The sequence below is a fragment of the Neomonachus schauinslandi genome, chromosome 6, assembly GCF_002201575.2.
Source record: "Neomonachus schauinslandi chromosome 6, ASM220157v2, whole genome shotgun sequence".
Lineage (NCBI taxonomy): Eukaryota > Metazoa > Chordata > Mammalia > Carnivora > Phocidae > Neomonachus > Neomonachus schauinslandi.
This window is the reverse complement of record NC_058408.1, coordinates 107,510,798-107,525,206: the sequence shown is the minus strand read 5'-3', so window position 1 is coordinate 107,525,206 and position 14,409 is coordinate 107,510,798. Positions and strand designations below refer to the sequence as shown.

The window sequence follows — 14,409 nt, the reverse complement described above, 5'->3', positions numbered from 1 at the left end:
GCTAGCATTTGCCTGCCATTCATCAGTACCTCCCGGTAAATAATGGGGCCAGGTCTGTCTAGGACTCACCTCTCCAAGGCATATTCTCACACTTTAAGAATCCCTGCCTCCTTTGTTCACTACTGGCCCTGGGGGGGCTGGAGTGGGAAGGGAAGGCCCTTCAAAGAAAGCCCCCAGGAGATCGCAACCTCTTTGAAATCACAAACCACCTTCACAGAATGCTTCCGTGCCCAGTACTTGGGATGGGATTGCAGAGGGTTCACAGACCCCTCACTGCTGGTTCCCACAGAAGCCCTGCCTGCACCCGATCCGTCCACTTTACAAAGCAGAACATGGGCCCAAGAGGGCCAAGATGAAAACACCCAGCAGTGGAGGAGAAGGGCCTAGAATCCAAGTCATTCAACAGATACTGCCTGAGGCCCTCCTAAGTGCCAGGCTCCGCGGCCAGCACTGAGGACGCAGGCAAAGCCCCGGCGCTGCTGCAGCTTCGACTCCAGGGAACAACACGCGGTCTGGTGACGCCACCCTGGTTTTGCAACTCTGTGGTCCTCCGCTGATTTAACGAGTGGCTAAAGGCCTTGGTTTTTCTTGATGGGGTGCATGAGCACTTCCTCTCCTTCCCCAAGCGTCTTACACTGCAGGGCAGGCAAGCCTGAAGGTGACCAATCACTGCCCACTGAATCCGGTAGGCTTCCCTCCCCGCCATTCCTCAAGGTCCCCAATGACTTAGCCTCTTGCCAGAGCTAGAGGTCAAGTCTTTTTTCTGTTTATTTGATCTGACCAGACACAGCTGGTCATTCCCTCCTGCTCTGAGGCGCTCAGCTTTGGCGACACAAAGCACTGGTCACTCTTCAGCCTCTCCTGCTGGCTCATCCTCCCCCAGGCACCTCTATATGCTGGCGAGCCTCACTGCTCTGTCCAGGACCCCTCCGCCTCCCCCAGGTTCTCTAGATGAGGCTATAATTCACATGGCTTGAAACACCATCTCTACACAGCTGACCCACAAATCCAAACCTCCATACCTAATGTCCACGTTGACTTGTGCACGGAAGATAGCTGACAACATTTCAGTCTTCACATGGCCCCAAATGGAGCCTTGCTCTCCCAGCCCCAACCAGCCCCTGCCAACTCTTGCCCTTCTCAATAAATGGCACCACGGCCACCTCACTGGGTTGTTTGGATGAGAAAACCTACACCTCATGCTCTCCAAATACATTCAGAGCAAATGGGGGCCAAGCAAAAGCCCAGCCTGGGCCAGGTCCATGGTCACGCCCTACAAAGAGGCATCAGGATCAGGACAGGAGGTTGTCCTGGAAGTTGTCCCTCCCTATGCCTCATCCAGTGTCCCCAACAGCACTGCAGCCCCTCCTAACCGATTTCCATGACAGCCACCTCCCATGTGGCACCACGGTGGATGGTGAGAGAATCCTGCTCCTCTGAGACCCCTGGCTGAGTCAGGGCCAGCTCCCTCCCACTGCAGCCCAGATTTCCTTCTCTTACAACAACTGGGCACTAAGAAAAGGGCTCATGGGTTTTTCCATTCGGTTTTAAAGAAAGAACTAACGTGAACTTGCACCAGAAAGACAGGAACCGGCAGGGTGGGGGGGATTACATGTCCAATCATGGGTTCAGTGAACACTGGCCCGAGGCAGGAACTTTGGGGACCAATTCTAGAGAAGAGAAGACTGAGGGAGGACCAGACAGGGGAAGTGGGCTGTCTGGGAGCTCCCCCAACAGCCCCGTGAATGAGCCAGGCCGGGACACTCGCCAGCTTCACCCAGCTTCCAGTGGGGCCCCCTCCCCTGGATCTCTCTGGGGCAGATGGTCCGTGGGGCTGGGCTGTTGTCCCTGGCGGCCAACCATCTGGGAGCGACAGTTCAGCTGGGTGCTTTCCAGCCTCAGAGTAACCTCCTTTGTCTGTCTTTTATGACCTGATTAAATCCCCTCCCCAAAGGATGGGGCCAGACTCCCACTAAGCCCAAAGGGAGGCCGGCCTTGGGCCATCAGGTATGTACACCACTGTGGTCACCATGGCAAGTGGTACCGCTCTTTCCTGGGTGCCAAGGCCGGCATTCAACACCTCCTACGCTTAAAGGGCCCCTTCACACCCCATCACGGGTGTGTGGTACTATTACACCCTTTTTCTAACAGGAAAGCTCGGATGTAGAATGACTTGGTTATTTGCCCAAAGGCACACAACTAGCCAGTGGCAGAGTTCAAACCAAACCGGGTGTCTCTGACCCTCCTGACAGCACATTATCCCACCCCCCACAGGGCAGCCACCCGGGCCAGAAAGACGAGCGGCTGCCTGAGCCCCCCACCGCAAGGGGCAGGCACGGGGCCCCACGGCACGGGAGTTCCGCAGAAGGGGCTTTCGGGCTGTGCAACTCTGAAGCCCACGACCCATATCCTCAGGTGGCGAGGGTCACTCTGTGGCCCACTCTGTGGCCAGGAAGCAGGGTGTCACTGTAAAGATTACTGACCCCTCCCCCCGAGGCAAAGGCCCCCTGTGGAAGGTGAGGGGTCCTCTCTGGACACTCTGGGCTGGAAGCTACACAGAATCCACTCCCCACGAGAGCAAGCCTGGGGCACTTCACCCAAGCAGGTTCAAGTGACAACGGAAGTGTAGACACCTGGCCAGGATACCGGCCAGGCTGGACAGGAGCAGGGTTCCAAAACCAAGCAGCTCAGAAGCAGCCCATCATCACCCATACTTCAGTGGCCTTAGCCCCTTGCAAGATTTCATTTCGGGGTGTGTAAAAAAGGACTTGGGCAATTCTTACAGGCCTCAGAGGCCTTCCTGCAGGGAGCTCAAGGCAAACCAGCAGCAGCAATGCAACGCTCTCAGGCTCTGCGCCCACTGGCCTCTGGTTCTTGCAAATCCCCTGGTTGTCAGAGGTTGACGTTCACAGGGCTGCCTATGGGAGTCTCAGAATGAAAACCAGAAGGAAACCCAAGAGTAAGCCAAACTCAAGGCCTGAGTAGTGCTGAACACACAGCACAAGTCAGCTGGTCCTGGCTCCAGTCTCCACTCTGCAACTGTCTGGTGACAGGACTTCGTGCCAAGTCCAGGAACTCCTCTGTGCCTATGATTTCCTCTGCACAATGGGAATGACCTTTCCTGGGTCATGGAGGGTTGCAGGAATTGAAGGAAGTATATCACAAGTGACATGCTTACCCCAGGGCATGGAGCCGGCCCAAGGGAGCCCTGCCCTCCTGCAAGGGAGGGGAGCAGAGCAGAGGCATTGAGGGGCCGTCCAGATGCCACCCAGCATCTGCTGGCCTTCAGACTCTCTGTGCCCCACCCCCCCAATAACTTCCAGCTCCAGCCTTTGTCCTAAGAGAAAGTCCTTCTTTCCCAGAGGCATCTGTTTTATTGGGTCTCAGAGACCACAGTGAAGTAGAGTTTAGGGAAACAGGGCCTCTGAAGGCTTTTTAAGTAAGGTAAGAAAGAATGATGGAAAGAAAACAGGACAGAGTGGAAGAAGCTAGAACAGAACCTCAGCTCTGTTTCTAATTCACCCTGTGGCTTTGAGCAAACCATCCCTCTCTTGGACCTCAGTCTGCCAATCTGCAAAACTGAGCAGCTGGAGGCCAGTAATCTGCAAAGGCCTATACACCTCCCACGGCCTAAGCTCTGCCTTCATAAATCATGCCAGGGTGGCAACCCCATGGTCCAGGCACTTTCCAGGATAGGAAACCCTGACTCTAGACCTGGTGAGTTCAGAAAACACCAGAGAGCTTGTGGCCACTTGAAATGCCAACAACTCAAACTACTGGCCAGAAAGGACTCCAGAGGGCAGAGACTCTAGACCCAACCTGACCCTGAGAGCCCGGGGGGCTGAGAGTGAGTCTCAAGATATCTGTCGGGGTTAGGAAGCCTCGCCCTTCAAGACTGTAGCCACTCTGAACCCTACAGAGTACAGGGAATGCCACTTTCAAATAGTCCCACGTTCAAAGAGTCCAAACTAAGCCACTTCTCAGTGGGAGTTTGCAAGGTCTGGGAGACGGAAGGGACACTGGAGCCCGGCTTCCTCATTACAGAGGGAAGCGAAGCGCAGGGCAGGATGGTGCCTTGCGCGGGGTCACACAGCTATCACACACCAGCTTTTCCTCCTGCCGGAAGGGCGGTTCTGAAAATAAGAAGCATGTGTGCCCTTTCCAGCACAGCCAGCAAACACGTGCTAGGGGCCCCAGTGAGGAGGGGGAAGGACTACCCAGAGGACTCGGGGCAGTTTCCACAGATGTCTCTGAGTTTCCAGATAACAGAGAGCCCACCCCCACCAAGCCCCGCCCAGGAATTACTGTGTCAAGGCCTTTGACAGGAAGGAGGAAGGGCAGAGTCATCCAAGGGAGGTTAGAGGCAGCTCCCCAGGCACAGAGAGAAGGAACCCCAACCCAGCCTCAGCCCCACCTTCACCCCAGCCTCTACCATTGCCGGCACAGTTCAGTGAGGAACAGTGGGGAGAAAACCAAAATACTAAGCCAGCAGTTGACATTTCTGTAGAGGGCCATATAGTAAACATTTTCAGCTTTGTGCTTGATGATCTCTGCTCCAAGCACTCAACTCTGCTTTTATAGCAGGAAAGCAGCCAGAGATAATACGTAAACGAATGGGCAGGGCTGTGTTCCGATAAACTTGTATGTGCAAAACCCGGCCGAGAGCCAGGCCTGTGAGCCGCAGTCGGCCTAGTCCTGCGCTGAACTTTCACACTGAAACCATCTGGACCTAGAGACCAAAGACAGGATTTCCTTCAGCTTGGCCACACGAACCCCCGGGCATCCCTATAATTCAGGTCTCCAACCTGGTCTTGTCTTTAAAGTACCTGAACAGGTCATAAAAAATAGCCTAAAACTGTAAAAAATCTCAAATGATCCATCCCCACAATGGACTATTATACAACAGTGAGAACCAATGATCCACAACTACATACGACAGCATGAATGAATCTCACACACAATAGTTAGCAAAAAATGCCAGATTCAGAAGACATCATACTGTTAAGGAGGTGTTATGGACTGGATGTTGGGTCCCCCAAAATCTGTATGTTGATGTCCTAACTTTCAATGTGATGGTGTTTGGAGATGGGCCTTTGGGAGGTAAATAGGGTTAGATGAGGTCATGAGTGAGGCCTCCATGATTAGTAGCCTTATTAAGAGAAAGAGAGACCAGAGCTCTCTCTGCCATGTAGGACACGGCAAGAAGGCAGCCATCTGCAAGCCAAGGAGAGAGCCTCAGCGGAACCCAACCGTGCCGGCACCCCAATCCCTGACTTTCAGCCTCCAGAATGTGAGACATTAAATTTCTGTCACTGAAGTCAACAAGTCAGTGGTATTTTGTTATGGCAGCCTGAGCTGACCAAAACAGGAGGAATGCTTAAATGGGAAAACTATATCTAGCATCTAACCAAAAGTTACTAGACAGGGGCGCCTGGCTGGCTCGGTAGGTAGAGTGTGGGACTCTTGATCTCAGGGCTGTGAGTTCAAGCCCCAGTTGGGCATGGAGCCTACTTAAAATAAAAAAGTTACAAAAAATACAAAAATTTACTAGATAGGCAAGAAGGGAAATAAATCTACTTTTCCTTGTGATCTATAACAAGGAAAAATATTCAGTAACTAGAAAAAGACACAAACATGACAAAGAAGGTAGAATTAGCTAAGACATGAAAACAGATATTGTACACACCCTTGGGGATTTAAAAGGAAATATAAACATAATGAGGAAAGAAATAGAAAACAGAAGGTCCAAATGGAACTATTAGAAATAGAAAATACAACACTGGAAATGAAGAATTCACTAGATGGGTTTAACAGCAATTAGACACTAACTATAGAAGAAAAGATGAGTCAACTTGAAGACAAAGCAATAGAAACTATTTGAACTAAAGGGTAGGGGTGGGGGATTGAACAGAGCCTCAGTGACCCACGAGACAACAAGGAGTCAGAGAAGAAAAAGGGAGGGGAGGTGTGTATTTGAAGAAATAATGGTCAAAGTAGTCCTAAATCTGATGAAAACTATAAACCCCCAAATCCCAAAAGCCCAATGAACCCCAAACAGAATAAAGAAAACCACACCAGCCCGTATTATAATAAAACTGCTGAAATCCAGTCATAAAGAGAAACTGTTGAAGTGAGCCAGAAGGGAGAAGAAAGGACACATTACATACAGACTGCACATACACAAGATATTTTCACCAAATGAAATGAAAATGTATCAAATGTGTGGGATGTAAAAAACACAGAGTATCAAATACCTATACAAGGAAAGAAGATCTAAAATCAATGATCTAATCTATTTTACCCAGCTAGAAAAAAAGCAAAGTAATCCCAAAGTAGAATCAAGGAAATAAAAATAGGCGCAGGGGCACCTGGGTGGCTCAGTCGGTTAACCCTCCGACTCTGGATTGTGGCTCGGGTCATGATCTCAGGGTCGTGAGATCGAGCCCCGTGTCAGGCTCCACACTCAGCGGGGAATCTGCTTGAGATTCTCTCTCCCTCTGCCCCTCCCACATGCTCACACATGCTCTCTCTCTCTCTCTCTCGCGCTAAAAAAAAAAATTAAAAATGGTAATTAAAAAATAGGAGCAGGAATCAATGAAACAGACTGAAGATGGATGGTGGTGACAGCCGCAGAGCAATGTGAACGGACCTAATACCCCTGAACTGTGCATCGAAAAATGACGACAATTCTAAATCATTCTGTATGCTTTACTACAATTTTCAAAAATAAAATTTAAAAATACTTTTTAAAGTCTTTAAAGATATCAGTGAAATTCAGAACAGAACAACAGAGAAAACACCACCTACACTAAACGAAGTCAGATCTGAGAGTCCATCCTAACCAGAGTGACAGGAGGCAGATGGACAGTTTGCCTGAGGACGGGGTGGGAGGGAAGTACTGCAGAGGGGTACAGGACAGTTTCTGGAGGGACAGAAAGGTTTTACGTCTTCACCGGGGTGACGGTGATTACATGGGAGTATACAGCTGTCAGCTCATCGAACTATACACTGGAAGTGGGTAAGTATTATTCTATCAAATTTACACCTCCATAGAGGTGATATTTACACCTCCCTAGAGCAAAAAAAAAAAAAAAGAGAGAGAGCGAGAGAGAGGAGAAGAAGGTGGGAAGATGGGAACCAAGATGGGAACAGGGCACTCGTGCACACGAGACCAATCAGTAGACTGGGCCTTGCCAGCTATCTACTAGGGAAGGATGCAGAGTTACATACACATCACCAGGTACCCAGACTTGACACCACCCCAGGAGCATATAATAGTCACATGCACCGGGCAATGATCACAGTGCGCTGTGAACAGCCCTTCATCAGAAATCCCTGCTGATGATCCCGGCCTCCCACGTGCCCAAGTGAGATCAGGAGCTGAAGCCTACAGGGAGTAGCATCAGGGCGCTCTAGTGGAATCCCTGATTAAGCAATCCTTGCCCTCGGCCTTGGCAAGTGCAAATGTGGAAAAATACACACACACCCCTAGGAGATAAGGCGGTCTATTTCCTATGAATTGGGGCAGCCCTTCTAGAGAAGTAATTTTGACTGTATAAATATGTCAGCCAGGTCAAAACAACATACACACTCTCTGACCCATTTAGTCTCACTCCTGGGACTCTATCCCAGCAAATAATTTCCCTCCCTTGACCAAAGGGAGAAATCTGTACTACACCAAACTAATCACTGCATCCTTATCTAGGATAGTAAAAAAATTGGAAACAACCGAAATCTCCAATATGGGAATTTCCAAAAATACAATCAGGAAAACTATGTGGCAACCTAGAATGTTCTATGCTAGGGGATGCTGACATGAGAACGCAGACCTCATGACTGCAAGGATGCTCTCACAGAGATGGGAAAGCGTGTGCGACTGAAGACAGGATGGAGCATGGGGAGGGAACGGGGCAAAGCTGGGGTGCCTTGTGTAGTCTTCTAGAATTTCCATGCAATTACAAAAGTATGTTAAATAAAACTTGAAGAGAAAAAGGTACCATTTCTCAGCAATGAAAGTGAAAATACTCTGCATTCATTATTAAAGCCCTAGACTTTCCTTTTTGATTACACTAATTACGCAGAGACAGAAGCAGAGAAATTGCATTTGAGATCTGAGGCGGGGGTCGGGAGGGTGTCAGGCCTTGGGACGTGGTGTTACATGAACAGAGTTCAGCTCAAATAAGGGCATTTCTAGATCAGTCAGAGTGATCCAGAGACACGAGCTCACCGCAGGATGTGGGGAGTCCCCTATCAAAGGAGGCACACCATAAGGTCAAAGAGAATTAGACCCTCAACCCACAAAGGTGCTGGGGGCAGGGGGAGGGGACTGACCTTTCACTCCTTCCATGTCAGACTTGCTCTGCCTCTCCTGGGTAGGGTGACCACATGTCCTGGTGTGCCTGGGACAGCCCTGGGATACACCTGTTGTTCTGGCCGAATTCTTAATAACCTCTCTTTCACTCTTAAAAGTTTCCCGACTTGTCACCCTATTCATGGGAGGCCTTTGTGGCTTTGAAGGAAGGGACCTGAAGAGACTCTGGTCAAGAGTCCAGAGGCCTGTGGCTCTCTGCTCACCTACAAACAGGCTGCCCATTGGGCTCCGAAGCTAATGCCCACACTCCCTGCACAGGGAAGCTGCCCGTGTCTCCGAGAAGGCCAGTGGCAGGGGGCTCTCCTATCCTCGGAACATGGGCTCATTGTCTGTGCCACAAGGGGCCTCAGTTCTTCACTTTCAATCCAACTGTGAAACAGATCCAGGCAAGGGCTTTATCTGAATCTTCGCCGATTAAACTCAATGCCGGTGGGAAGCGATCCTGCAGTTGCAGACATCATCTGAATCATCCCCTCCAGAGGAGTCACTTGGCCAGACCACGAGGGCTCAAATTCTTTGTGGAACCAGGTGGGGTGAGAACAAAGAACAGGGCCCTCCACAGCCCTTCCTCCAGGGTTTACCTCTCCCAGCTGCCCCTCCTCCGCAAGTCAGAGAGATTGCTTTATAATTGGAACTGTGGGAAAGTAGCCACAATACAGAATTTAGCCATCTGAACCATGTGTGCGAGGCCAGCTCAGTGGCACTCAGGGCGGCCACTGTTGAGCAACACCGCCACCAAAACTGGCACTCTGTCCCCACTCAACACTGACTTCCCCTTGTCCCTCCCCCCACCCCTGGCAACCCCCCTTGTCCTGTCTGTCTCTGTGAATCCGACTACTCTGGGTACTGCCCCAAAGTGGGACCATACAGGATTTGTCCTTCTGTGACGGGCTTCTTCCACTGGCATGATGGCCTCAAAGCTTACCCATGTTGTAGCACATGTCACAATTTCCTTCCTTTTTTAAGGCTGAAAAAGGTCCCACTGCATGTACAGAGCACATTTTGCTTATCTATTCATCTGTCGGTAGACACTTGGGCCGCTTCTATCTTTGGGCCTCTGTGAATAGAGCTGCTGTGAACATAGGTGTGCAGACATCTTGCTCTTTCATTATTTTGGGTCTATGCCCAGACTGGAATTGCTGGATCATATGGTAATTCTATTTCTTGACATTTTGAGGAACCTCCATACTATTTTCCAGAGTGGCTGCACCATTTTACATTCTCACCAACAGTGCACAGGGGTTCCGATTTCTCCACATTCTCGTCAACATCTGTTATTTTGGTGGGGGGATGTGTGTGCTTGTATGTTTTAATAATAGCCATCCTAATGGGTGCAAAATGGTATCTTCTTGCCGTTTGATTTGCATTTTCTTTTTTTAAAGATTTATTTATTTATTTATTTGAGAGACAGAGGGAGAAAGAAAGAGAGCACAAGCAGGGAGGAGGGGCAGAGGGAGTGGGAGAAGGAGAAGCAGACCCCCCCTCCCCCGCCGCCCGCGCTGAGCAGGGAGCCCGATGCGGGGCTCGATCTCAGGACCCCGGGATCATGACCTGAGCCGAAGGCAGACGCTTAACAGACTGAGCCACCCAGGCACTCCTTGATTTGCATTTTCTTAAGTCAAAGTGACATTCTGCACTTGAAACAGGTCTCATTAATACAACCAAAGAATGGCTATGATTAAAAAAAAAAAAAAAAGGTAGAGGGGCACCTAGCTGGCTCAGTTGGTGGAGCATACAACTCCTGATTTGGGGGTTGTGAGTTCGAGCCCCACATTGGGCATAGAGCCTACATACATACATAGATAAAATACATTTTTTTTAAAAGTAGAAAGTGGGGCACCTGGGTGGCTCAGTCCCCGTTTGTCACCCCAAGCGAGTACTAACAGTCCCTTGGGAAAATCTGAGCCCCGAACTGGAGGGAGAGAGCTTTAAAATCCCTGTTAAGAGCGTACAGGTGTTGGCTGTGAAGTATGTCAGTGTGCAAATGATTCTGAATGGGGCAAAGCACTCAATAAAACCTTGTTTGTTCTAGCTCTTAGTACTGGTCAAAGCAACCACAGCTTGCCTTCTGTGTATCTGAACCTGCTTGCTAAGCCCAGGTCTGCCAGCAAAGCTGCAATCCTGTCCCTCTGTTCATTCGCCAAAACAAAACAAATACAAAAACTCTTCTGTGCAAAACAATTATCTATGCTTTGCTTCAAAACAATGGGCGGAGGGGGGTGTGGGGGGGATATAAATTAGAATCGGCTATGAGTTGATAAATGTTGAAGAGAGGTGATGGGAACATGGGGGGTTGTTAGATCGTCTGATTTTGGTTATTTCTTCCATTTCAAAGAGAAAACTTCTCTGATGAGGTAAGGCTTGGCATACGACTGTATCTGTTTCCAGCGACCCTGGGAGGCAGGCGGCAGGCCTGTGACATCAACATTTCACAATGAAAACACGAAGACTCCTCGGGATCACTCAGTGTGGGTACGAGTCCAGCCTGGCACCCGGGTGGTTACCCCCTGCTTCTCAGGCCTCACCCCACCCCTGAGCTCCTGGGCAGATGAAGAGAGCAATCACTGCTAGAGACCCGGCAGGGAGGCGCCTGGGTCATTTCCCCAACCAAGCTCTCCTGTGCCTCGGTTTCCTGACTGCTTTTGTCCCTTCCTGTTGGGCCCCAGCGCACACCAACTGAGAAACAGACTCTCGACCACACAGACTTGTCAATCCTGCAGAAGGCCGATGACACGGCAGCACCCTTCAATCAAGCAGACTTGCTACGATTCTGGAATCAGGAGCTCCGCTATTCGAATCTGGGGTGGCCGAGCTGTTATTACTGGGAAAGTTGGGAAAAAGCTTCCCAAGAGCAAAGAATCTGTTCTGAAGAGAATGTGAAGAAATGGAGATTAGCGGGCCCTCAGCCACAGCAGCAGGAAGTTTTGCTCTTGCTGCAAAATTCAGGATGACCTTCAGAGGGCAGGGCACAAGACCAAGCAAGCACAGCCTGGGGGTGGGAGAGAACAACACGTCAGCTAGGTGTCCGAGTGTCCCAAGTGTCAGACTGCCTGCCTAGGCCAAGGGGCCCTCCACCAGACATCTGGCCGGTGGGCAGGGCCTCCTGGTGGGGCCAGGGAGAGGGCAGGGCCGGTCTGGGAAGCCATCCGCTGCGGGGATGAGGCAGCCACACACACCTCCCGTTAGGAGAAGCCCACAGGAACGATGTCCTGCGTTGCCTTATTTCAAGGGAAATGATGAAGTTGCTGGGGACAGGTTGTCCGGGCACAGAAAAAAGACGTGGGGTGAATGACCAACCCACTGAATCCCACCCTGTTTCTCCAGGACAGAAACCCCCCCAAAACTTTGAGATACATCATTGCGAGATGATGCTATAAAATCAAGGGTAAAAAGCTGAGAAGTCTTAGTAAATCTGCCTTGTTTGCAAGGCAAACAAGGCCCAAACAGGGCATGCCGACACCCACAGTTGAAGCAAAATGTGGCATGATGGCTGATCATTCCGTCCCTTCTTCTCCAAATGTCCCCCACACAGAAGCTGACAAGCAACACTTGAAGGTGCACGACCGCGTCCCCTCAGCCACCTGCACGGACACCGTGTCTGCTTCTCCCCGGAACCAGCCCACTGGTTTCACACACATGCTATGTTACCTCCCCTGACGCCCTGACCGTCTCCAGCCAGTGCCTGAGTTTCCTGGTCTTCTTCAAGGCGAGAGTCCTTGAAAGAACCGCGCTGAGTCACGGTCTCCACTGTCTCACATCCCATTGGCTCCTCAGCCAGCCCCAGGTGGGTTTCCATCCACCCCCAGAGCACGCAGCAGCTCTGGTCAGGGTCACCAACAACCTCCACCTCATCAAAGCCAATGCCAATTTTCTGTCCTCATCCTACGTCACCCCCCTGTGGCACAGCTGACTGTCCTCTCTACGCGGAAGGCCTCAGAGTCTCCTAGCCTCCCCTCAGCCCACCCACTCACAGCCAACTCTGGAATGGACTTTCCTCTGCAAGGTCACCTCTAGCATCCCAAGACTCCATGGTCACACCTCTCCTCTTCTCAGTCAACACACTCTCCCTCCATGATCTCATCGAGCCTCCCCCGCTTCCCCTGATGCGACTCAGACTTTTATCTCCAAGATGGTCACAGACATAGGAAACGGACACCTCCATGCGGCCAAGAGACCATCTGAACACGTCTGTCCCAAAATTCTCTCTCAGAACATGGTACCACCACCCATCCCTTCACTCGGCAGAATCATTCCAAAATCAGATCCAACTTGTAACCTACCAACAGTTACTAAAAGAGGCAGAGAATAATTCCACCTACTTACTGAGCACTGTAAGGTCCTACATGACCTGGCTCCTTCATTTCTCTGTCCTCACTTGTGTACCCTCCCCCTGTACTCACTGGGCTCCAGCCACAGGGCCTTCTCATTGTCCCTCGCACATGCCCAGCGCATTCCTGCCTCAGGGCCTTTGCAAATGCTGCTCTTCCAGCCTGCAGCTTTCTTCCCAGACCCCCACTGGCTGCTTCTTCACGGGTACTCTGGTCTCAGCCCTTAAGTCGCCTCCTTGGAATGCCTTTCCCCCACCTCCCTAGCCAAGGAGCTTCCCCTCCCTGCTCCGCTGCTCAGGAGGCTAATACCATTACTGGTTAAACACAAGCACCATATGGAATAGGTCCACTCCTCGCTCCCAGAGCACAGAACAGGGCCCGGCTCACAGTCAGGAGGGCACGAAGCACCCCGCTGCCCATGTGTCGTTGGGAGCATCCCCAGGGCAGGGAAGGGAAAACAGACTTGCGTGTGGGCCAGAGCTCCGAGAGTTCCTGAACCTCCAAGGCTGGGCTAGGGGCCCATTAACCTGGTTTTCCATCACCCTGGCCATCCCTGTCACAGTACTGTTCACAGCCGGTTTTATAATTAACTTGTCGCTGGTTCTGCCTGAGCTGGGCTCTCAGCCCCGCCCACCTTCTCCTCCAAGCCTCGCAGGGGCCCTGGCCAATCAGCAGTACGTGAACAGTCATATCTACTGAATAAAGGACGACGCAAGGGACCCGAGGCCGCTCTCGGTGACTCACCCAGAAGACAATGTTGTAGCTGAAAAGGAGGTACTTGTACCAGCAGCTGACCTCGGCGTTAGAGTATCTATAATAGTGCATCTTCTGAGAAGCGGGATCTGTGGACAGACATGGGAGTGATGAGATGACAGGTTCAGCTGCAGAACAGCGCCCCCAAACCTGTTCACACACAGACTCGAGGAGGCTCCAAATCGTTTCCGTGTTCCTGCACGAGTCCAGATACTGCTTTACCATCAGTGCCAGCTACAGACTGGGCAAAAATCATGTTAAGTCAACTCTCCAAAAAGAGCCAAAAAAAGAAGAGAATTTCTGAAAGAACGGAGGATGCCAATTTTTATTTATTTTTTTAAACATTTTATTTATTTACTTGTGAGAGAGAGAGAATGAGCAGGGGGGGGGCAGAGGGAGAGGGAGTAGCAGACTCCTCGCGGAGCAGAGAGCCCGACGTGGGGCTCGATCCCAGGACCCTGAGATCATGACCTGAGCCGAAGGCAGACGCTTAACCGACCGACCGAGCCACCAGGTGCTCCCATTACTTTCCTTTTGGAACCCGACAGCAATCCAGGTGGGTCCTTAACTCCTCCACCACCCCTTGCTGCCAAAGCCGTGGCTCAGTGGTGGGGAAGGAGGTGGGGGCCTTAAGCTGACCCCTGGGGGGGCAGCAGGACCTAGGGCTCACAGGGGAATGCTCGCCCTCAGCCCCCTGCTCCCCTCCCACCTCCTGGGGCCGAGGAGAAGGGCAAATCGTAACAGGGCCCAAGGCAAAACAGACAAGGCCACTTGGGCAGTGAGGAGACAACCGGCCCACACCTGCCAGGAAGAAACCAGCTGCTGCCGCAAGGAGTGGCTACTGCAAAATCCCTTCCTGGGAGCCGCCTCAGGGGCCTGGCCATGGGCTCGTGACGTTCTGAGAAAGGGACGCCAAGCAGGGACATGCAAACCACACCCCTCTGGAAATGGGTGCCG

At 51.3% G+C, this 14,409-nt stretch overlaps 1 protein-coding gene across 2 annotated transcripts in view; it reads right to left on the bottom strand.

The window, feature by feature from the left end:
- Nucleotides 1-14,409, bottom strand: part of TSPAN14 (tetraspanin 14) — a 53,551-nt gene that overhangs the window by 13,067 nt on the left and 26,075 nt on the right. For both annotated transcript variants that reach the window (XM_044916504.1, XM_021699597.1), the window contains exon 2: nucleotides 13,444-13,541. In XM_044916504.1, the coding sequence (XP_044772439.1) occupies nucleotides 13,444-13,524 (81 nt within the window). In that variant the 5' untranslated portion in view covers nucleotides 13,525-13,541. The remainder of the gene's footprint in view (nucleotides 1-13,443; nucleotides 13,542-14,409) is intronic.